Raw genomic sequence first — 24,021 nt, forward strand, 5'->3', positions numbered from 1 at the left:
GAGAAATATTCATAGTAATTATCAACATTAAAAAGTTGCAAGTTGCATTATGACAACAAGCTTAAATATGTTGTGCATAGGTTAGGATAAATGATTAACCACTCTTTAAGTTTTTTGTGTTAACCCTTATGTCATTTATAGTGTTTTTTCATAATTTTTGAAATAAAAAAAAAATATATATATATATTTTAAAATTAAGGGTTCCAAGTGATATAATGATAAAATTTTTAAAAAAATACATTAAGCATAAAAATCAAAATTTAGGGAACATAATTTCAAGGCTAAATTGGGAAAATTGGATTCAAATTATAGAAATTGCTTCAAAATGAAAGTAAAATAAAGCATAGTATTCAATGAATGTATTTTGAAAAATTATTTAGAAAACAAAAAGTTTATTTTCAAAAAAAAAAAATTACAGTGATTTAAATAAAAAAAACTCTTCTAATGTGAAAATATTTCTTTTGATTAAAAGGAAAGTAAAATAATAAAAGGCCATTTTAGTAATTGTATGTGGCGTGTTTAGGGTTCTCCGTTACATATAAATTGGGACCCTTAGCCCTACCCCCTCGCTCTTGGCTGCTGCGTCTAGGGTTTCTGCCGGTTACACTCTGCTTCCTCATCTTCTGCGGATCTCTGTAGCCTTCAATCATGGCGGAACAGGTTCTCTCTCTCTCTCTCTCTCTCTCTCTCTCTCTCTCTTCAATGCTTCCGATCTGATGGATTTGGACATTTGCGCTGCAGACGGAGAAGGCGTTCCTGAAGCAGCCCAAGGTGTTCCTTTGGTAAGATTTCTAGGGATTGACTTGGAAAGTGTTTGTGTTTTGTTGATTATTATTATTATTATTATTATTATTATTTTTTGTGTCTTCCTCGTGAATTTGAATATGGCGAGCAATCTCTGGCAGCTCGAAGAAATCTTCCAAGGGGAAGCGGCCAGGGAAGGGAGGTAACCGTTACTATAAAAGCGTCGGCTTGGGTTTCAAGACCCCCAGAGAGGCAATTGAAGGTATAGTAATACTGATAACTTTTGCTAACTCTCTTTCTGTTTTCACCCATGTTATTGAAATTCGATTAACTTGGTTTGGGTTTACGTCAAGTCTGTTATAACAACGTTATGCAATTATTTGTTCTGGAGCTTAATTGGAAATTGATTGTATCCTCGGTCCTTTGGCTTAAGTAATGGGTCGGTCTTGTTTTTTGTGGACGACATTTAAACCTGTGTTGTTTACAACCCCAATCCCCAACTTGATAGATGTATCTGGAGTATAAAAGTGGACATTATTGGCCATCTAAGAGATCCTAACCAAAAGGGAGGTGAGGTTTTGAATGTGGTATCTGATTGATTGGTAGTACTGTCAACTGTGCTTTGTATCACTTTGTTTTGATGTGTTATTATCTCCGTGCTGACCATACCATGGTAAATTAGTAGTTTCGTTTATGAAGTTAGGTCTCGTGGAATTAGTTGTTCTGGAGCTTCATTGATAATAGAATTTGGATTGTTGGGGTGGACTTGCTTTATGCAGGAGAATACAAATTGTGATCTTTGTGTTGCAATTCCAATTTGCTAGGGGTGTACGAGAGTAAAAAAGTAGGCATACCTGGTTAACTTATGATAGCTATGGAAGCTATCTAAATCAGACTTTGGTTCTGAACTGTAGCATTTCGTTTATTTGAAGAAATCTTGATCAGATTCTTGGCATCATATTTTTTTCATAACAATGGAAACAAGTAAATGTCAAATGGTAGTTTGGTTAGCAAAAACAAAAAAAATGTTAAATGGTAGTTCCAAAGATAAGTAAAGTATAGATTGTAAATCTAGGTCTCCGTGCTATCTGAATATTTCTAGTGCTTGGAAGGATATTTTTCAAACTTAGCCCCATGCCAACTACTGGTTTCATGATGGGCTATGTGGCATTCTTGTTTCTTTTTATTTGGGACAATGTAGTCTTGTGTGATAGCAAGTCTTAAGGGTGGGTGTTTTCATCAACCATGTATTAAGCTTGGTATAACAAATAGAATAGTTTCCGACTCTGCGTTTATTCCCTTTATGAGGTGTTTGATGGCTTAGGCTGCATGCTTGATAAAGAGGCCAGAATTCCCATCCTGTTAAGTTATAACCGAGGGGGAAGGAAAAAATTGACCTTGCATTTTTGGGCCATTGATATGTCTTGTCCTTTGATAATTCTAATTACAAAAGAAGCTTGTTCTCATAAGGTGATTAAAATTGGATTGGATTGATAAATGGACGTAGATGTCTTGCTATAATGTATGCTTAATTTGCGTACAATGGAAACTAATCGAAGCAATTAGTTACTGGACATGTTTGTCCATAACTGGTAGGTCCTTCAGGTTGAGAGCAGTTTAATGTTTTTTTTGTTTTTTCCTTTTGCAGGAACTTACATTGACAAGAAATGTCCATTCACTGGTGATGTTTCTATCAGGGGTCGTATACTTGCTGGAACCTGCCACAGTGCCAAGATGATGAGAACCATCATTGTTCGGCGCAACTACCTTCATTATGTCAAGAAATACCAGAGGCAAGCCTCATTGCCTTTTTCTTCTCATTTGTGAATGGTGGTTATCACTTTCCACAACTGATCTTAAACTTGTGTGATTGATTAACCCAGGTATGAAAAGAGGCATTCAAACATTCCAGCTCACATTTCCCCATGCTTCCGTGTCAAAGAAGGAGACCATGTTACCATCGGCCAGTGCAGGTCAGCCTTGAATTCTATAATGTTCTTACAATACATTGTAGAATTAATTTTCTTTTATTTCATGAAGTGTGTATGTGCCATCTTGCAGGCCATTGTCAAAGACGGTGAGATTTAATGTCTTGAAAGTGATCCCAGCTGGTTCTTCTGCTGGTGGGAAGAAGGCCTTTACCGGGATGTAAGTTTTAGTACTAGGGGAGAAGAAAGCTTTTTACAGGGATCCCCTGATCCGTTTCCATTATATTTCCATTAAGCTGACTTTGAAGTTTTGTATGTGGTGAAAATTTTTGTTCTTGAGCAGAGACTTCTGTTGGATTTCTTTTTCCAATCTTAGTAATTGAGTCAAGTGCTGTGTAGTGGGTTATTTTGATTGTTGATGAATGGATGGATCAGTATGCTTTCCTTAAGGTGCTAAATGTATGTCCTCTGCAATAGTTGTGTGAGAAGCATCTTGAATTCTGCTGATCTCCTTATAATCACAAAATTTTCACTCAAAAGCTATGTATGTGATTGAATGTGGTATGCTTTATTCTCATTCGCAAGTACCAGGTTTCTGTAAAGACATTATAACAAATGATAAAAGGGTGAGTCACTGCCCTTAAAGAGCCCATCATCTCTCTCTCTCTCTATCTCATCTCAAAAGCTAAGCATTAGAGGCAGTTTCAATCCCCTCCCACTTGGCTCTTCCATGAGTCCTCCACAATCAGTTCATCATCAACTCCCCAGTCCTCATAACTTGAAAATCAACCCAACCGATAAGATACATATATGCATACATACAGTGACATATAAGCTCAATTTTCCATGCAACAAGTAATGCATGATATTCACTTGCACCATGATTGCCAGCCACAGGTAGTAATATCCGATCACCTTTTTGCAACCCCACACAATTAATTGATAGAACATGTTCAATGAAACAACGGATAATGGCGTGGGGAAAGAGAGTGGTAATATGAACCCTCCGTTCTTCCATCTCGTAATCCTGATCCATTATTTTTGCAACTCTCTCTCTCTCTCTCCAGTCACTTCTTTGCTAAAACCCTAGCAGAGCAAAAACAAGAATTTGACTTCCACAAATTCAAATGATCCAAGGCAAGATAAATAACTTACGAATTGACAGAACCCTAATGTAGAATAGAGAAACTTGAGCCCAACAACAACGGATAATGGATGATATACATGTACGTACATATAGAGGGGGTGGGGGGGGGGGGGGGGGGGGTTGGGACAAACCCTCTGTCCATCTCGTAGTGCTCCTCTGCCATGTTTGCAACACCAAAGAATGCTCTCTCTCTCCTTTTTTTCAAGTTTAGCTCGCAAGATAATTTTTAGTTTCGAGTTTGACTGTCAACTTTTTGATGAGTCAAGCTCGGGTTTGAATTAGATAAGAACTCAAATATCTGTTGGCGAACTCAATCTCGATAGGTTTGGACTCACCAAAATCTATTATTTTATTTAAATTTAATTTGTTAATTTGTTTTCTTATATATATTATATTATGTTAAATGATTAAATTAATATATATAATAATTTTAAATATATTTAAATTAATTATATTATTATAATAATTTAAAATTTGATAATTTTATATTTAATAATATATTTATAAAATTATAAATAAATATATTAATATATTGATAAAGGAAGTTGTTCATGAATTATTTATGAATTTTTAATTAAGTATATTTATGAGTCTCTAATCGAATCTATTAATATTTATAAGTATCTAATCAAATATGTTCAAACTCGACTCATTTATAAATTAAATTTAAAATTTAAATTCAAGCTAAGCCAAACACCAAGCTGCTATTGAATAAGTTGATTCATTTTCGTCTCTTATTTGCTTATTCAGTAACGCCCTATTCGAGAGTTAGGGCTCGATGTTGTCAGAGAGACAGACTTAAATAGCGGGGCGTCAGCACAACAGTTCCTATGATGGAGGCATTAAGTGGCAACAGATTATAACCGAGGGGTGTAGGTGTAATTAACATATAATTATTAGTCATCATCTTCGGAGCAAACAAAAGGTAGATTTGTTCCCTCGTCTTCTCCGTCATCTTCAGCGTCTTCTCGATCGGAAGAACTGTACATTTTCCGTTGCATCCTCTGTTTCCTTTTCCCTTTCCGGTGTTGATAAGCCGTTGCTTTGTTTGTTTCGTTTCTGATTTATTAGTTGTTAAGCTTGGGGCTTTGCTTGGTTTCCGATCATCTCTGAAATGCACGGCGAACTATAGGTACGCAAGAGAAACGGATTTCCTGTTCGATTGTTGGCTTATTTGGTTGACGCTGAAGAATAGGTCTCTCTTTTTCTCCATTGTCTGCGTGTTTTTGTTTGCAGCTAGGGTTTCAGTGATTGGCTGTATATAGAAAGGTTATTAGAGAAGCATCCCGAGTTATGTCTACATGTGATTGAAACGATGGCCAGTGTCTAACTAATGAATGTTTTAGATGAACTTGGTACAGTGCTGAGTAAAGCTTTGAATCCAAAAATGGAAGTTCAGAAGTCTTGCTCATTGTTTTGAAGAACAGGGTCATGCTTCGTTTGGCCAAACTGAATAGATACAGTGAAATTGTTCCGAGAAAATTTTCATGGATTTGTACCTTTGCCTTCGAGTCTACCTCTCGGATTTGGATCCATTCCTCTGCAGAGAAAGATACTGAAATTGAGAGAATCATCAAAGTTGTGAACGACCATCCATTCCCTGATCATCCACTTCGCCCGACACTTCTGCAGCATGTCCCCCCGTCTGCACTTTCAACTCGGCTCGTGGAAGATGTGCTTGGTGGCCTCTTTGGAGCACACTCCAATGGCCTTAAAGCCTTCGAATTCTTCAAATTCTCCCTTCAACAGTCCTGCTTTCGCCCAAGTTCGGGCGCATTTGAGAAGACACTGCATATCCTTGCGCGAATGCGCTATTTTGATAAAGCTTGGGAACTGATGGAAGAAATCCGACAAAAACACCCTGCCTTGTTGACCCTCAAATCTATGAGCATCATGTTAGCGAGAATTGCAAAGTTCCAGACCTATGAAGATACCCTTGAAGCATTCGAGAGGATGGAGGAAAATATATTTGTAGGGAGGAAATTTGGCACTGATGAGTTCAATGTACTACTTAGAGCATTTTGCACGCAGAGGAAGATGAAGGAGGCAAAATCTGTGTTCAACAAGATGCATCCTCGATTTTCTCCCAACACCAAAACAATGAATATTTTGCTGTTGGGGTTCAAGGAATCCGGTAATGTTACTGCAGTAGAATTATTCTACCATGAGATGGTTCGGAGAGGCTTTAAGCCTAATAATGTCACTTATAACATCAGAATTGATGCTTACTGCAAGAAAGGGTGTTTTGCTGATGGTTTGAGACTTCTAAAAGAGATGGAACGTGCAAATTGCTTGCCTACAATAGAAACAATAACTACTTTAATTCATGGAGCAGGGCTCGCTCGAAACACTACCAAGGCAAGAGAGTTGTTCAATGAAATTCCTAGAAGAAACTTAAGACCTGATATTGGAACTTATAATGCTCTAATGAGTTGTTTTGTTAGATTCAGAGATGTGAAGGCTGCAGCCGGCTTAATGGATGAAATGGAAGAAAAAGGTATCAGGCACGACAATGTTACTTATCATACCATGTTCTTGGGATTCATAAGGTCAAAAGATATGGACTGTGTTTCTGAACTCTATGAGAAGATGACAGAGAAAAATTTTGTACCCAAGACACGAACAGTGGTGATGTTGATGAAGTTTTTCTGCATAAATCGGCAGCCTGATATGGGGTTGAATCTGTGGCATTACTTATCAGAAAAAGGCCATTGTGCCCATTGTCATGCATTGGATCTGTTGGTGACAGCACTATGCTCACATGGTAGAGTGCAAGAAGCTTTTGAGTGCTCAAAACAAATGCTGGAAAGGGGGAGGTATATGAGTGAGGCCGCGTTTCGGATGTTGGAGAGGTTTTTTCTGCAGGCTGGAGATATGGAGAAGTTAAGGAAGCTTGACCAGATGATCAAGAGATTACAGAAGATTTTACCTCCATCCAGAGGGCATGCCACTGGCATTCTTTCTCTCACCACCACATGAAAATCTAGTTTAATTTGTTTATTTATTATTATTTTTTTTCATCACAAAGCTAGCTCTATTGCTATGTTGTAATCCTTGTATTGGCATTTCTTCTAATCCATCATCTTTTCAGTAGGTATCTCGGTTTCGCTTCTCAAATGAATTGTCTTCTGAATTTTTTTGTTAATTTTTGCCAAGGAAATGGTGCCTTTTTCCTTTCAGTGTTCATTTGGTCTTGAAATCCAAGCAGAAGCATTCCGATCAAACTGTTCTGGCGGTAAGTAATACAGGAAGGCTGGTGCCCAACAGTCTGTCCATGGGCCCGGTAACCTGGGAATCAAATTGAATCAATGTGATTTGGTAACTTCAATCGAGTTTTTTTCTCATGTCACTTCAATTCTGAGTCTGAATTTTCAGACCATTTAACATCATCGAACTTCCTCTAAATCTCAGTTAAACCATCTTTGTTGAAGTATCCAACAGTCTTCTTGTGGGAAGTACTTTATAAGGCATAAACACGAAGAACAAGAGGAAAATGGAGGGTAAGCTGAACATCTATCTGAAATGCATTTGCAATTTGAGCTTTGTATTATCATACTGCTTGCTTATCACTTATTTTGTTTTCAGATGGCTGGATAAACTTGATGCCAAAGCAAAAATAGAATATGTTCAGCTATGAACATGAAAAGTGAGAAACAGAGATGAATATTATGTTGCCTCTAACAAAAGGAAGTTAAGACACTGCATGTCAATGAGATGTGCTCTCCTGTGATCTATTGCATAGAATTGGATATATGTTACATTTGAAGGGGTATTACATAAGAGCCAAAAGGACATCCCATTGTCAGCACGCAAGATTTCATGTTCCTGAAGATTAGTGGATCTATGCAATCCCAAACCACAGAATCGACAAAAATTGCCCACTTTCGTGCTTAGAAGTATAAATTTCATCGTCTCTGAACAAGGGATTGTGTAGAGCACCTTGTATTCAGTGTCAATCCTTCAAGATCCCCAGTTAGGAATGTTCTTCGTGGCTTCATTCACCATTTTCACCAGTGTAACCTGTGATGTCAGAATTTTCTCACAGTTAGCCAAATAACAATACGTGTACAATTCTTACCCAAAGATTAAAGATCCATAAGCTGCACCATGTACATGTGAAAATTTGTATAACGGTTAGCAGTTATTACTAACTCTAAACCTTGTTGGATAATCAAAACTGCCTATATCCAGAAATAATTGAAGAACTACCTCTTACTTCCTGCACCTATGCTTCTCTCTTTTCAGCTTTTGAAACAAGAATTCCTTGGCTTTGTTTGTTTGCTTGTTTGTTTGTTTGTTTGTTTGTTTTTCTGAACCAAATAATCTGTCATCAAATTAAATTCTTCTAGGCTTGATACTCATCTAGTATTGATATTGGCTTATTCTCACATTATGCCATTGGATCAAACGTATGAAATTTATATGTAGGGGAGATATTTGGAGTTCAAAGTTAAAATGATTTGTTCTGGTTGCAGATGTTTTCAGTTCATATAGCCGACCTATCCTAGTGGAATTAAGGCTTGGGATTGTTAGGATTGTTGTTTTTGCTGTATGCTATGAAAGTGCTGACCAGTCCCTATACCCTAGAACTTCATTTAATTTTGTTTCTTTTTCCCAAAGTATCAATTGCAGCCCCTAGGAAAAACATCCTGTGTAACAGAGTTTAGGATCAACAAAATAATAAAAGAAAAAAAAACAAAAGAAGTAACTAGAAGGAGGAGGAGGAGGAGAAGTTGTCTCTGTTATTGAAAACTAAACGTATTTTTCCTTTGAGTGAGAAGCAAATTGTTAGGAGTAGAACTAGAAGAGACATACCACACTTTCTGGGACACCAGGTGGGGGCAAAGGAAGGTTTTTCGGTGGCCAGACAGCATCATAGGATCTTTTATCGAATCTCCATTCTCCAATCTTTCCATAGGTCAACTTACCCTGATCATGGCAACACGAGATATTGACAGCCAAGTAACATATTTGGTTACACTGGAAACAGGCTAAATGACAATGATCAAATGCATTTGTAGTTAAAGTTTGAATCTTTGTTGCTACAAGGATTCATATGATACCTGCATATCATAATCGCAACCATAAGTGTAATGGATGATGAACTTGTTCCCAATTTCCGTATCCCAGGGAGGCTGCAATGCATCACAATCAGGACATTGTGTGTTAAAATGGCAGAAGAGGTGAAAACTACCTTGATTAGAATAAGATGGAAAGCCTCAAAACAATTAGCATCATGCATCCACAACTCAAGCAATGCATGAGTAGTTACTTTGTGTAAATTGAAGAAAAGAAACACTGAAAATATTGTATAACAGTAGAAGTAATAATTTGCATAAATTATCTTGTGGAGAGCGTCCTTAGTGACGAGACTCCCCACTTTCCAAGGGTTGGGGTAGCTCTCAGCCACAGGAGGGTATGCTTGTCTCTTTACAGTTTTACTTTGATTCGAAGAAATATGAAGTCGCTTTTGCAACATCTCGCGTAATCATCCTAATCAATCAAATGACTCTTTAAAAAAAATGTCAAAGACATGGAAGTGAAGAATCTCACTAATAAATTTAGCAAGCTGCAAGATGCAGAAAACCAAATTAGTATCTAATGCTTTGTTTCTCTTACCTGAATCATGAAGTCCTTGTACAAGATGTTGCCAACACCGTGCAGAGCAGATGCAACAGCATAAGCATACCTGCATATTGATGATAAAACAATATGTTGGGAACAGCAGCAGAACTTCAAGTTCAAAAGACTGGTGAGAAAAGGGCAAAAGCAAGGAAAGAATATCACAAGGGAAATCTTACATCTCAAGGACCCAACCAAACTTCTTATCTGCTTCAGGGTCCTTCTTCATTGCCAAGGAAACATTCATCCAAGTGGGAGCTATCTTTTTAAGAGATTCCTAATACCAGTTAAAAAGAAATAAGAAAAATACACGAACTGAAATCTTCTACAGGATTTAGGGTTTACAAGGAACCCTTATGGAAGATGCATGTACCTTTCCAACGATGACAGGAGAATTTCCTATTGGATCAATGCTGGTTATTGGTCCCTTGTCCTCTGGGAAGAACTTCCGCAGAACAGGTTCATACTTTTTAGGATCAATATAAAAGAAAGGGAATGCAGCTCCAAGGCCATCTTTGGATAAGTTTGGTATGGGCTTAACTATGATATGATCTGGCTCTGCCATCAATATGTAGCTGCATAAGATTAAGACCTGCTTTTATTAGATCTAACAATTGACCTGAGATGAAGAGAGAAAATTGATATAGAAATATTGTTCTTCCATAGAGAGAGAAGCTTTCATCATACTCTTCTTTGATGTCTGCTTGCTGAAGCCACTGAACAAATGCCCAAGGTCTATTGAGAACTATATAACCCTTCAATTAATTGCAAATTGAAATGATAAAATTAGATCATGGGTATAAACTAGTAGAATGAAATATACAGGCATAATTAAAGAAACAGGAAGCAGTACACACTCCTCCAATTCACAATCATCAGTTCCTCTCATGAGTATGTAAATATTACACTTTGATCCATCTGTCTGTTACAATACAAATTCTAGGTTTTGTACGCTCCTGAATATGAGTGTTGGAGAAACCACAAGTTCCTAATAGAACTCCATGAAGACAAGAAGTTGTCCAAAAAATCAGAAAAACATACAAACAAAGTGAGGTTATTATGAATCCTGCCAAGAAAACTGAACCAAACATGGTAACCTAAGGGACTGCAGTGAACATTGCACGCCCTAAAATGTTCCACAACTTGTCTCCTTCCAAATATGCAACATCACCCAAATAGGAGCAATATGCCAAGACCTCCTCAATGGAAGCCTTGGACAACTAGACCCTAACTAACCAACCAAAAAGCTGCAATTGGTGCTGACATCCCCCTCATTGTCCAAATCAGATGAAAGATCAAACTCCAAATCTCCACTGCCACTTTGAAATGAAGAGATGGTTGACCAACTCAACATTTTGTTTGCATATATAACACTCATAACAACCCTCAAGTTATTGGTTGTGAGGATTGCCTCCTAAATTGCCCGCCAAACAAAATGCAACATTAAGAGGAATTTCTCTACATTCCATTCCAAGGGAACAAAGCTTCAACACAAGCTCCTGGGGTAAGTAAATATAGAAGATCCATACAACAATGATCAAGAAAGGAAGGGGAGTTTATGATCTCAAGCCACAAACGGTCTTAGAAAATAAACTAGGTGCATGGCAGGTATTTGATCAACCTGTGTTGATTTCCAAAGAAGAGCTTATTGGCTGTCCATCTCTCAATCTTGAAATTCCTTCTAAATAAAGGATTAAAAAAATATCTTCCCTAATGAGGAAGAGCAAGAACTGGGAAGTGAAGCTTCTAAAGTGATACCTTCTCATGGTCAACACTCTCCTCCACATCCTATTCCTCTGTACCTCAGACTTCCACAACCATTTCTCCACCATAATGTTGTTAAGTAACTCCAGTTCCCTAATACAAAACTGCCTCTCAAAAGGAAAACACACCAACCCCTGTCCTATCAAATCCTATTTACAGTTCATCCCGTGGCCCACTAAAAATTTCCAGCTGAAGTTTCTCAAGCCTCTTCTGACTGAGCTAGTTATAGTGAAAAGAGACGTGGTGTAGGTTGCAAGGCTACAAATTGCTATACACCAAGAGGACCATTTCTGTTTTGTTCCAAATTGATAGTCATTCCCCCAATCTCTATGTTATGCCTTCCCAAACTGCTTCTGCCATTAAGGTTGAACCAGGGAGGCCAACGTGTTTATGGCAAAAGAAGTGCCTCATAACCTGGATGTTAGGTTACATCAACAACATTCCCCGCTTCCCGTACCTACACATAAATATCAAAATTCAAGTCCCGAATTCATAGCCAACCCTGTTTTTTCTCATTTTCTTCGGACCTTAAGACACAAGTGGCTTGAAAATGTAATTTGCAAGGACTAGAATAATCTTCATATATCATATGTACAATAAATGCTTCTTAAACTACTGCAAAACTCTGAAGTTCTGTAAGAAATTTTTGTTTTGATCAAGAACGAGATGATGTGTTCTTCCTAGAACCCATTTCCTAATGCATTTGCCCCTACTATAGCTTCACAGATACAAGGACAATAATTTTTCTCTTAAAGATTTCAATTGGAGACTTTTTTAGCTTATTTTTGACAAACAATTATTTCTTCTTTCCTCAAGGAATATGTCTTTCCCATCAATGCTTGAGGCCTTGCTTCAAATGTTTGGATATGTAAGATTGATCATTGTTTTAACAACAGTGAGATATATTTTTTATCAGTTCAAGCTGCTCTCCCTCACCAATAATCCTCCAGTCCCTTACCCTTGAGATTGTGCATATTGTTACATATACAAGTAGAGAACAAATATTAGAACAACCAAAACCTCCTATGAGTAGAATACACAAAGTAGGCACTAGCTTAAAGTAGAAACAAAATCCTCCTAAGAAGCTCCAAATAGAAAAGTATAGTAATCTTCTCCAATTTTTCATTAGTTCTTTCATCAGTTTCCAACCAAATGGGAACTTCTGGATAATTTTTTTGTATTGAGCTTGTCAAACATGAAGCAAGTTCTGTTTGTGAAAAAGACAATTTTCCTGAAAAGTAGGTAAAAGCCAAAATCATCAAAGAAGGGAACAACGGAAGCCAAAATGAAAATGAGTTGAGTTTGTCAAGTTAGCACTCAAATGTGAAGAACCCTGTTTGTGTAAAGAAACCATTTTAAGGAATGCACAAAAAATCATCTGATTCTTCATGCAAAATATATTCTCTTTGTTTGGAGAGTAATGGAAATGGATGGAATAAAAGGATATTAATCAATAAATGACCGTTATCATTTTAATGAAAATATCCATTTCCATTCCATCCGTCCTCCCTCAATTTGGGGGAGACAAATAATGGACCTTCGGATGAAAATTTCCATCCGTTTCTATTCCATTCCATTACTAATACCTCTCGCAAACAAGGAAAACCAACTTCCATCCATTTCAATTTCACCCATTTACACTCCATCCTCTCTCCCAAACGCACTGTAAAATAATCAAATCAAGAATTGAACTAAAAAAAGTAGAAGAAACCCAATGAATACCTGATCCATTCCAGCAGGGAGAGGCTGAGCAACAAAGGTTGGGATCTCATCCATGAATCTATCAGGCTTCCCAGAGTGTAAGATCCTCGTGAAGCCACCCATCTCAGAATTGGGTCCATTCTTGAACTTCTTGAACCAGTAGTACATTATCCTACACTGCCATGTATTGTACACCGAGTCAGAAGCAGTCACCGCCGTGTGGAACAGCCTTTTCTTGGCTTGTTTCGATCTTTGCAGTGGCATCTTGATGATGGGGTCAACTGAAATGAACCCGTTTGATGAAGAAGATGAAGGGTTGCCAGGGAAGCCTTGCTTCAAAGGGGCGTTGGCTGAGATGATGACATTGTAAGTGATCAGAGCCACGGAGAAGGTAATGATCAAGGTGAAGAAGAAATTCCCACAACCCATTATCTGTTTTTCTTTGTTTCTCTGTGTAGGATCTGAAGGTGGCTGCTTCCCAATGTCGTCTCTGGGGTTCTGCTGTTGTTGTCAGCTGGGAGAGGGGGGTGGTTGAAAGAAACTGCTGGCCTCGTGGCCAATTCATATATATCTTGAAATATGTATATATTTAATTACACTCTCGACCCCTGGATTTCATTAAATTACAGCATATATCCTAATATTTTAAAAAATAAATTTAAATCCCTTTGGTAAAAATATAGGTGTCTTTTTCATCTTGTTTGGCAGGGGTAAATTGAATATTTTGTTAAATTGACTCATTAATTTGACCCATCCAAAATGACTGAATATCATATTTTTGAAGAAGCAATTATTAATAAATTCATGTAACTTTAACTCCTTAACGTAACTTGTGAGATAATTTGATATAATCTTGAATAACTAGAGTAACTAGTGTAATTCTTGAAAGTAAAAGTTGTTTCTGTCTTTATATAAATCTGCCAGGGTGGAGTGTAATTTACCTATATATATATAAGGGTTCCTTATAAGTTAGGCGGAAGTTTGACTATGATGCGATTGATGGGCTGGCAAGGCTAATGCAATTAATCCATTTTTCCAGCCATTTGAATCACTGTTCATAGAGTAGGTTTGGATATTTTGTGGTGTTTGATGAATACCAAAATACATTTTAGTATTAATTATCTTGAGATGACAAGGGCTGATCTGGGCAGTTAGATTGGGCTGGGCAAAATTGAAGGTGAGCTTAACAAAATTGAGAGTAGGTTATTATTAAAAAATTAAAAAATTTACACTATAAATTTAAATTTTGTTGAGAGTTGTCCTAGACTTACTAAATTCGTCCTTGGAGATGACTATCCTTGTGTAATTTTTGTGCTCATGCGTTTGATTATACAAGTGAAAATAAATCACGAGATCTGTTTTGAGGAGGTCAAGATTGAAACTCACGATCTATTGGGATAATACCAGCATATTGTTTGCTTGTCCTTTGCCTAGCATTAACTATCTTAATTTTATGTTATATGAAAAAAGTACATCTTTAAGAGGAGAAATCAAAATAGAAAATAAAATAAAGAATCAACAAAGGAAAGGGTTAAGCGTGGTTGGGGAAATGGAAAATAATATGTTATTTTAATTTATATATTTTAATATGCAAACTGAGATAAGTTAATTTAATTTTTTTTATATGTCATAGTATAAGAATTAAATTAATTAAAAATCTAAATATATGAATGTAATTAAAATAATAAAAAATTAAAATTGTTACACACAAAAATTCCAAATATAAAAGTTAAATTAACTTAAAAATATAAGTACATAAATCTAATCAAAATAACTAAAAATTCAAGTGATCAAGTAAAAAAAAGTGTGACAACATGAGAATAAAAATATGAATTTGATGAATTTACAGAGGGAAGAGAGAAAGGGGAGGGTTGAGAGTGGCTGCGGACAAAGGACAATGATATGTTAGGCTAACGCTATGCCGAATTGCCCATCCTTCCACACTGTAATTCATCTTTGTTTATCTATTGTTCATATTAGACTAACCCTGCTAATGCTTTGACTAGCAGAAAATAAAAGCTTGCTTAATAGGATTAAGGTTACTGCATTAGAAACTTCTTTTACCAAGGTCCCCTGATGAGACTATGAAAATCATCATTGAATTTTAATCATTCATAACCGAAATTCTCGAAAATTTTTGAAAGCCAGACAAGTTGACAAATAAGCTTACAGAATGGAGGTAGAAAGACTAAAATACCCTCACCCACATTGCATTACACTTTTTCCAATACACTTTTTCCAATGCAATGTAAGTGAAGACATTTTAATCTTTTAACCCTCATTCTATAAACCTGTCTATCAACCTATTTGACCCTGTAAAAAGACTCCCGAAAATCCTATTCTTACATTTTTAAAAAAATATTATTTTTGTAACCTAAACCCAAATCTCCATTCAATCTTCTAATACATGAAAAGAAAAATACAGTTAAATAACCCCACACCTTGTAACCTAATGAAGAAGTTGAAACACAAGTTTCCCATCCACATAATCTTTAATTGATTGGAGAAACTAACAAAATTAGATGTCCATTCTCTCTTAGGAGGAACATCCACAAAAAGTTTGTGCTGCCTTGGCAACAAAATCCAGCAATTTTTCACAATTAATCAACCTTTGTGCTCTCTTTTCCACAAGATTCACCAATCGGAAAGGCAAAGCTATGGAAGCCCATAACCAAAAGTCCAAAACCAATCGGAGCTTTGCCACCAGATCTGTTGTTGTTAGCACAAACATGAAATTTTTATCACATTTAGTTGACATTTCGTCCTGTAATTTACAAGATACTTGCAACAATCTAGATCTTAGCTTCACACATTGAAACATCATAGGAACAATAATCTATCAAAACTGTACAGCCGAGAATGCTTTTGCTAAATAAATAGTTTGTGAAGGCCATGTGCACACATCTTACAGAAAAAGATTTGCATTGCGCAAGATGCTATGGCCTCTTCCTCAAAGACGGGCTCATCATGCCAAGGTGAATGCATAATGTCATGGATCAATCCTCATCTGTTTAATCCATCCAAAGCATCAAGTCAATAATTAAATTTCACGGTAGGGATACATACTATTTTACTGTGGCCAGTTGTTACCGATCCACATGGAATTATCTGAGAGTCTGGTCATAGTGTGTTACCTCTCCACAGCCTCTCTAATACTGGGAAATCGATCAGCCCAACGAGTATATCCTGCACCCAGTTTAGAAAAGAAGATATTAGCTGCACTTCTTCTGTGGACGTCAAATTATCAAGGTTGGGGTAGAGACGAACAAATATTGCAGAAACATCCAAACATACAGATATATGTATATGTATGTGTGTATGTAGTATGTATAACCCACAAAAAAGAGTAAGAACACGTTCATAAAGTTTGAATGAAATGTTCCACTCCACTGGAACTACTACAAAAAAATTCTTTCAGAACAAAGCTCAATATGTAAATTCATTAACCTACCTGAGGTAATAATCTGATGAAGATCTGCTTCTGCTTTAGCATCATCAGACATCATGTCCTGCATTGCATTTGGGAAGAAGCTCACTTGTTAGTTGCAGATATCAAAATATATAATACTAAATCAGAAGCAATTTTGCTGATTTTAACCCAATCCAATAACTGGTTTCTTGTCCTGGTCATGTTTTGATAAAAAATTTCAACCAGGAAATACAGAATAGGCATGAACTAATGGACAATTTCTAGACATTTGGGAAGGGCAGGGAGTGGGACTAGACTACCCAACAATAACTGGTTGATTTCAGTTCAACGAAAGAAAAAAACAGTTCAATTCATCAAACCACATTGTCAATAATTAATTTTGCTTTGCTAACCATAAGAATTGATATGAGCCTCTCTAGAATGTACCTCATAAGAACCATCCATATTTAGTGAATAAAACTATTTAAACAAATGATACTGCAGTATTGCTAGCTTTCACAAGTCCAAGGGTAAGGCACAAGTTGGCCTTCAATCTTAGCTTATGGGAACCAGGTTGCAGCTTTAGGTGCTTCCGATAAGCTGGAACTATCCAACATAGTCCCCACACCCTAGCAAGGGGAAGACCAGTGAATTTTGCAGCCAATTCCATGCCACTTAATGTCCAGAAACCAATGTTAAGCTGGAACTATCCAACATAGTCCCCACACCCTAGAAAGGGGAAGACCCGTGAATTTTGCAGCCAATTCCATGCCACTTAATGTCCAGAAACCAATGTGGATCTGATTTCTCCAATTAGGACTGTGGCCATTTCCTTGTGTCTTATGCCAATAAACTAATTTGCACAATATAAAGCAGATTACCTGCCCACAAAAAACCAAACTTCTCACTATGAGTCGTGACAGACTAATTAGTTTACTCTGGTTAAAGCTCGGATGTTGTAGAAGTGTCTCCTCAGAATATGAGTCAAAAATCAGCGCACAAATGCTTGCAGCCATCATTACAACTGACAAGTCATCGGCATCCCCTGAAAAGCATGCTAAGAAACTTCAAACATACAAGCCAAACCAAGTTTACACAAAATAAAAGATAATCTAAACAAAGGTGGCTGAAGCATGTTATATCAAAAAGAGACTCCTTTATCGACAGACGCAAGCAGCTAGACATTTATAAAGAAACATTTTATGAAACAGGAGCAACAGACAAAATTCACAACTTCAAGGGAATTCCTCAAGGACAATCTGTTGGATATGAGCCCTTAAGACCAATTCTCAGTGACACAAAAGACTTGATCTTGTAATTCTTTAATTATCAATAAAATGGCAAGTTTAAATTGCAATATGGTTTAAATTAAAAACATATATCCATTAGTATAATAAGGAGTGGATACCAACCTTAAGAGTTAAGGAGATGAGTGACGGTTAATCCATGGTTCGTTATGCTATAAACAAGTTCCTAACTATAGAATTTCTAATATGGATAATAACAACTCACAAAAACTAGTACATCGTCTTGCTCCGTCTTCAGTATGGGATGCTGAAAATAAAAGTTGGTGAGTCTCATACCACTCTATATAAGATATAGAAGGAAGATGGGCGGGTACTCGTTACATGAACGAGTTCACTGAACGGGGCTATTAACATCGAATCACATGGGTCCTTACTCACGAGTCAATAATTTAATGTTAGCTGCGTACGTGCAACTAGTCTTTAAACCTAAGATGACATAGATGCTTGTGCATTGGTGGATTAGGAACTCAATGATGCTGCATAATTGTTCTTGATTATATGTATCCATGTGCTTAATCTAGTGGTGCATGAGGTATTAGTACATCAGACGTAGAATCTATCACCTCATTACTCGTGCCTTAATAGCACCCGATTCCTTTTCTTGAGTTCCAGCCATCTAAACCATTCATCCTTCTGTTCTTCCTTCACAACCATGTCAAAACATCAGCAAATCCGTCTTCTTCACAACTATCATCACTGGAGAAACAACTCCAGTGGATCAACCTCCTCTTGCTGGCGAACTACCAAGTGTTCACCAATCCTACCGGCTAGATGGTAGGAATTTTCTTCAATGGTCGCAGCTAATCAAAACCCTTCTTAAGGGCCGAGGAAAGAGCACTCACCTAACTAGGAATCCTCCACCAAAAACTGATCCAGGCTTCAGTACATGGGACGTGGAAGACTCCCGCATCATGTCATGGCTATGGAGCACAATACAACCAAATATCAGCAGGAACTTTATGTTCCTTAGTACTGCCCGAGAAGTTTGGGAGACTGTTTATCAGACTTACTCAAAGGCCAAGGATGCATCCGTAATCTTTGATGTCAAAACAAAGATCAATGGTTCAAAGCAAGGCCAATTAACAGTCACAAAGAGTATTATAATCTGATGCTAGGCCTATAGTTAGAGTTTGATCAATACCAAGCTATAAAGATGATGTGCCAAGCGGATACTGCTACTCTCAATCAAATTCTTGAAAGAGACCGGATAGTAGAGTTCCTAGTAGGCTTAAATCCCGAGTTCGATCAGGTACGGGTTCAAATTCTCGGTAAGGATAAATTACCTAGCCTAAATGAGGTGTTTGCTATTGTTAAAAGTGAAGAAAATAGGAGAGGAGCCATGCTTGGTGGATCCAATATGAAGGATCAGCACTCCTTTCCAGCAACAAATCATGGAAGCAATCAACAAACCGAAATAAATCCGGACGAGAAGGGCAATGGTGCACCTTCTGTAATAAGCCAAGGCACACTAAGGAGACCTACTTCAAGTTGCATGGAAAGGAAGCAGTCCTCAACAAACTTGGTGGATTCAAGAATATAAGGACTCAAGGTCCTCCACAAAGCTACCTTTCAAACAAAGAACAAGAGGGAGAAGCAAAAAAGGAAGAAAGACCGGGTGCTGGAACTGGTATGGACTTCAATCAACTCAATAAAGAGGAAATTAATAAGCTGAAGGAATTTCTAAAGACCATTCAAGATGGAGGAGCATCCTGCTCTATGGCTCAACAAGGTAAACAAATCTATTTTACTCCTTTTTTAGCCTCCAAAACTGGTAGGAATAACACATGGATCTTGAATTCAGGGGCTTCTAACCATATGACACCCAATTTCTAGTTTTTTGATACTTATGAGCCTTTTACATCATCCAAACAAATCACTATTGCCAATGGGACCACAATTCCCATTAAAGGAAAAGGCAAAGTTAACTTTGGTCCAAATTTGTTAATAAATCCGGTACTTTATGTTCCAGATTTAACCCTTAGCCTTATCTCCATAAAACAACTCACTCAAGACCTCAATTGCAATGTTGTTTTCTCTCCATATGTGTGTAAATTTCAGGACATGGACACGAGGAGGACGATTGGTGTGGCTAAAGAGCAATATGGGCTGTATATCTTACAAGGGAAGAGCACTAAGCCTAAAGATCAGCTGCAGGTAGCCTACTCAACCCAGAAAACAGCCTCTGACCGAGCTTCCATTTGGCTTCATCATCTTCGACTAGGTCATCCTCCTTTTAGTTTAGTAAAGGAGATGTTTCCTACTTTGTTTAAAACTCTTGATCCTAGTATTTTTCAGTGTGACGTGTGTGTTATGGCCAAACATCATAGAACCTCTTATTCAATTAGCAATAAACTATCATCTAGACCTTTTGCTTTGATTCATTCAAATGTTTGGGGTCCTTCAAGAATTTTAAATCAATCAGGAGCCAAGTGGTTCATCTCATTCATAAACGATTGTACTAGAATGTGTTGGGTTTTCCTATTAAAGGATAAGGCTAGTATTGGGATTGTTCTCCCTTATTTTTACAAAATGATTCACACACAATTTGAACTCAAATTAAAAAATTTAGGACAGATAATGCAAGAGATTATTTCAATGCTCATTTACATCTCTTCTTCCAAAACGAAGGAATTGTCCATGAATCTTCATGCATCGACACTCCACAACAAAATGAAGTGGCCGAGAGGAAGATGAAGAATCTTCTTAATATCACTCGAACCCTTCTTCATTATCATAATATTCCTAAATATCTATGGGGGGAGGCAGTCTTGACAGCTACTTATGTCATTAATAGGGTCCCATCCAAGATTCTCGACAATCAAAGTCCTTTCCAAAGTCTAACCAAGTTCTTCCCAGACCTGAAACTACATTCTCCATTGCCTCTCAAAGTTTTTGGACGTGTATGTTTTGTTCACATACCTAAGGTCCACCGAGACAAACTAGATCCTAGAGCAAAAAGATGTGTCTTCATAGGGTATTCTCCAACCCAAAAAGGAAACGAGTGTTATGATCCTATCTCTCAGAAAGTCTATATTTCTAAGGATGTCACCTTCATTGAGTCCCAATCCTTTTTTGATTCTCAGCCTAAGGGGGAGCATACTCAACCAGAAACTATGGATAATTTCTTTCCAGATTTTCTTCCAGAATCCCCTGCTTCAACCAATGATTCTATCCACCATTTCCCTAAGTCTTTTCCATCAAATAACACTAAATCAACAAACTAGCAGCTGATTTCTACCAACTGATACAAAGGCTCACCCTATGTGTACAAGAGACGACAGCCTAATGATGATCTACAGCCCACACCAATTGCAGTCCCTAATTCAAGAGTGGAAGAACACATATCTGAAGAACAAATTACCAGCCAAACAGAATCAGAATTCCCTAATCTAGACCTTCCTATTGCCATCCGAAAAGGGGTCCAAACATGCACCAAACATCCCGTAGCAAATTTTCTATCCTATCATCGTCTTTCTCCTATCTACAGAAGCTTCCTAACAACCCTAGATGCTAGTGTTATTCCAAAATCAGTGGAGGAGGCACTAAAGGATCCAAATTGGAAAGAAGCCATGTTATAAGAGATGAGGGCCTTGCACAAGAATCAAACTTGGGAGGAGGTGACTCAACCCAAGGGAATTAAACCAATGGGCTACAGATGGGTCTTTAATTTAAAATACAAAGTTGATGGTACTCTTGAGAGATACAAGACAAGGCTAGTGGGCAAGAGTTATACACAATCCTATGAGATTGATTATCTTGAGACTTTTGCGCCAGTAGCAAAGATGACAACAGTTCGAGTTCTCATATCATTAACAGCAAATTTGGGATAGAAACTACAACAACTAGATGTTAAAAATGCATTCTTGCATGGGGATTTAGAAGAAGAAGTATTTATGGAATTACCTCCTGGATTTTCTCATAACAAAGAAGGACAAGGGTGTAGATTGAAGAAAGCATTATATGGACTTAAATAGTCTCCACGGGCATGATTTGGGCGATTTTCTACAGCAATGCATAAAATGGGATACCAGCAAAGCCGAGGGGACCACACCCTCTTCATCAAACACACGAAAGATAAGGTAACTGCTCTATTAGTTTATGTTGATGACATTGTTGTGACAGGAAATGATGAAGCTGAGCAAGAAGGCCTAAAACAAAATCTTGCTAAGGAATTTGAGATTAAAGACCTTGGAAGGCTAAAGTATTTCTTAGGCATTGAGGTGGCCTATTCTCAAAAGGGAATCTACCTATCTCAGCGTAAGTACACTCTTGACTTATTGACTGAGACTGGATTGCTAGGAGGAAAGGGAGCTCAGGTTCCAGTCGATCCAAACATCAAGCTACGAGAAAATTACTCTGGAGAAGCAATAGATAAAGGGCAGTTCCAAATGTTGGTAAGGAAACTAATATATCTCTCACATACTAGGCCGGAAATAGCATTTGGAGTAAGCCTAGTAAGTCAATTCATGCACAGCCCCAATGAGAACACATGCAAGCAGTAAGGAAAATTCTTCATTATTTAAAAGCTACACCAGGCAAAGGCATTCTTTTTGCACTGGGAGCTATTCTAAAAGTTCAAGGGTACACAAATGCTGATTATGAAGGTTCTTTAATTGATAGACGTTCCACAACTGGGTACTGCATGTTCCTAGGAGGAAATTTGGTATCTTAGAGGAGTAAGAAACAAGGAGTAGTAGCACGGTCAAGGGCTGAGGCAGAATTCAGAGCTATGGCTCTTAGTGTGTGTGAACTCTTGTAGCTGAAAAATTATCCTAGAAGATTTAAAGATTCAAATACCATATCCTCTTGAGCTTCTATCCGACAATCAATCAGCAATCAATATTGCTCATAATCCAGTACAACGTGACCGAACCAAGCACATTGAGATTGACAAGCATTTCATTAAAGAAAAACTAGAATCCAAGCTGCTACAAATCTCCTATGTTTCAACTAATCAACAGGTGGCAGATCTTCTCATTAAAGGATTGCCTATTAGGAAATTTGAGGAACTAGTAAGCAAGCTAGGAATGGAAGACATCCACTCACCAGCTTGAGCGGGGGTGTTAAAATATCCGAAGATAACAACCAGCCGACATCAAGATAGAGATAGGTGATAGATTGTTTTATTCTTTTTATCTTTTGTATTTATCTTTGTGTTTTATCTTCTTGTTGTATTTAAATTAATGTAATCTAGTCCTAAATAGAAGGTAAGTAATCTAGTCCTATAAAGTAGGAATGTAATCTAGTCCTAAAATATAGGAGAATTCTTAGGAACCTCTTATATAAATTTTATTATTGATATCAATAAAATCATAAGGAATACCAATTCCTTTTTCCAATATTAGTCAATAAGGATTTTGGATTCGATTATATGACAAGATTGAGAGATTTGACATACAATCCATGATCTCATACATTGTCGGGATATAGGATGATAGAGAAACTGTATTGCACGGACTCGTAGTAGAAAGGTTTACTATACCCGCTTCACATTAAATTGGATAGTCATGACATATTGCTAAATGTCACTCATGACTTACGATAATTAATAGAAGATTATTCTCGTTGTCAATTTAATTGTGAAGCTGGAAAGTCTCACCCAAAAGAAATCACTTTACAAGAGGAGAAGGGTAAATTTTGGAGCGTTTATTTTAAAAGGGAAATAAGAATAATAAAGTAATTTTATTATGAATATAATTACTAATATTAGTCAAAGTTGGATTAGGATTTAATGTGTTAATGCTAGCACATTAAATCCTAAACCAAATGCACCTGATAGGCCGTCGGTGCATCGAACCTATCAAAGACGCATCAAGCAGCCGAAGGCATGAAGATGGGAGTAGGGGGCGGTCCGCACATGCAGGTGTAACAACCAACATGGGGGTAGAGTTGTAATTCACACTGCTGAGGGAATAATCAGCATGTGAATGGGGAATTCAGTTAGAGTGGGGTCCGGGAGTGGTATAAGTAGGAAGGGAGGAGGGAGAGTGAGGCAGCTGAATTTTGATAGTGATTTGGGAGAATTAGGGCCTCTCGAATGCCCTGTTTCATTCTTGTTTTGCTGCTGTAAAGAATTGGAACTATTGATAGTGGATTGTTTTTTGGAATTCAATCGAGTTCCTATCAATTTGGTATCAGAGCCATTCCGAACTTGATGGTGAATTTGACGGAGAGAATGGGTGAGTTGGAGTCGAAGATGGAAGGCGTACAAAGGAGAGTCGACAACATTAGAGGGAACATCCAGACGGTGGAGCGCAATGTAGCGATGATGCTTGAACAGTTCGCTTTCATGCGATCGAAGTGGGATGAACTGGAGCGGGAGAGAAAGAACAAGTCCAAGGAGCGAGAAGGACCTTCGGAATTCACCATGGATTCCGAAGTAACACCTGGGGTGGTGGG

The 24,021-nt window shown here is 37.5% G+C and overlaps 4 protein-coding genes across 11 annotated transcripts in view; 2 read left to right on the forward strand and 2 right to left on the reverse strand.

Moving 5' to 3' along the window:
* Positions 1–532: 532 nt before the first annotated feature.
* LOC127812506 (40S ribosomal protein S11-like) lies at positions 533–3,121 on the forward strand. The gene is made up of 6 exons (XM_052352910.1): positions 533–660; positions 742–782; positions 906–1,006; positions 2,393–2,537; positions 2,628–2,717; positions 2,806–3,121. Exons 1-6 carry the CDS (start codon positions 649–651, stop codon positions 2,894–2,896), a joined length of 480 nt encoding a protein of 159 aa, XP_052208870.1. The 5' UTR covers positions 533–648; the 3' UTR covers positions 2,897–3,121.
* Positions 3,122–4,504: 1,383 nt separating this feature from the next.
* LOC127813235 (pentatricopeptide repeat-containing protein At3g61360) lies at positions 4,505–7,548 on the forward strand. 5 transcript variants are annotated; one of them, XM_052354107.1, is made up of 4 exons: positions 4,505–4,744; positions 4,891–4,951; positions 5,056–7,319; positions 7,405–7,548. In XM_052354107.1, exon 3 carries the CDS (start codon positions 5,251–5,253, stop codon positions 6,796–6,798), a length of 1,548 nt encoding a protein of 515 aa, XP_052210067.1. In that variant the 5' UTR covers positions 4,505–4,744; positions 4,891–4,951; positions 5,056–5,250; the 3' UTR covers positions 6,799–7,319; positions 7,405–7,548. The 5 variants fall into 5 exon arrangements, with proteins under 5 accessions (XP_052210067.1, XP_052210065.1, XP_052210063.1 ...); XM_052354105.1 differs by having other exon boundaries at positions 4,505–7,054; positions 7,231–7,319; XM_052354103.1 differs by having other exon boundaries at positions 4,505–4,951.
* On the reverse strand, positions 7,467–13,451 carry LOC127813236 (hydroxyproline O-arabinosyltransferase 1). The gene is made up of 8 exons (XM_052354108.1): positions 12,928–13,451; positions 10,129–10,196; positions 9,815–10,016; positions 9,621–9,718; positions 9,439–9,508; positions 8,883–8,954; positions 8,635–8,748; positions 7,467–7,839 (listed from the first exon to the last, which is right to left on the reverse strand). The coding sequence occupies exons 1-8, from the start codon at positions 13,333–13,335 to the stop codon at positions 7,780–7,782; spliced, it is 1,092 nt and encodes a 363-aa protein (XP_052210068.1). The 5' UTR covers positions 13,336–13,451; the 3' UTR covers positions 7,467–7,779.
* A 1,922-nt stretch (positions 13,452–15,373) lies between these two features.
* The window catches only part of LOC127813325 (uncharacterized), a 34,579-nt gene continuing 25,931 nt past the window's right edge, over positions 15,374–24,021 (reverse strand). For 2 of the 4 annotated variants that reach the window (XM_052354251.1, XM_052354250.1), the window contains exons 15-18: positions 17,197–17,372; positions 16,358–16,415; positions 16,041–16,092; positions 15,374–15,913 (exon numbers count right to left, since the gene is read on the reverse strand). In XM_052354251.1, the coding sequence (XP_052210211.1) occupies positions 15,910–15,913; positions 16,041–16,092; positions 16,358–16,415; positions 17,197–17,372 (290 nt within the window). In that variant the 3' untranslated portion in view covers positions 15,374–15,909. The remainder of the gene's footprint in view (positions 15,914–16,040; positions 16,093–16,357; positions 16,416–17,196; positions 17,373–24,021) is intronic. The other 2 variants (XM_052354248.1, XM_052354249.1) reach the window with 2 other exon arrangements.

Source organism: Diospyros lotus, chromosome 11, assembly GCF_014633365.1.
Source record: "Diospyros lotus cultivar Yz01 chromosome 11, ASM1463336v1, whole genome shotgun sequence".
Classification (NCBI taxonomy): Eukaryota; Viridiplantae; Streptophyta; class Magnoliopsida; order Ericales; family Ebenaceae; genus Diospyros; species Diospyros lotus.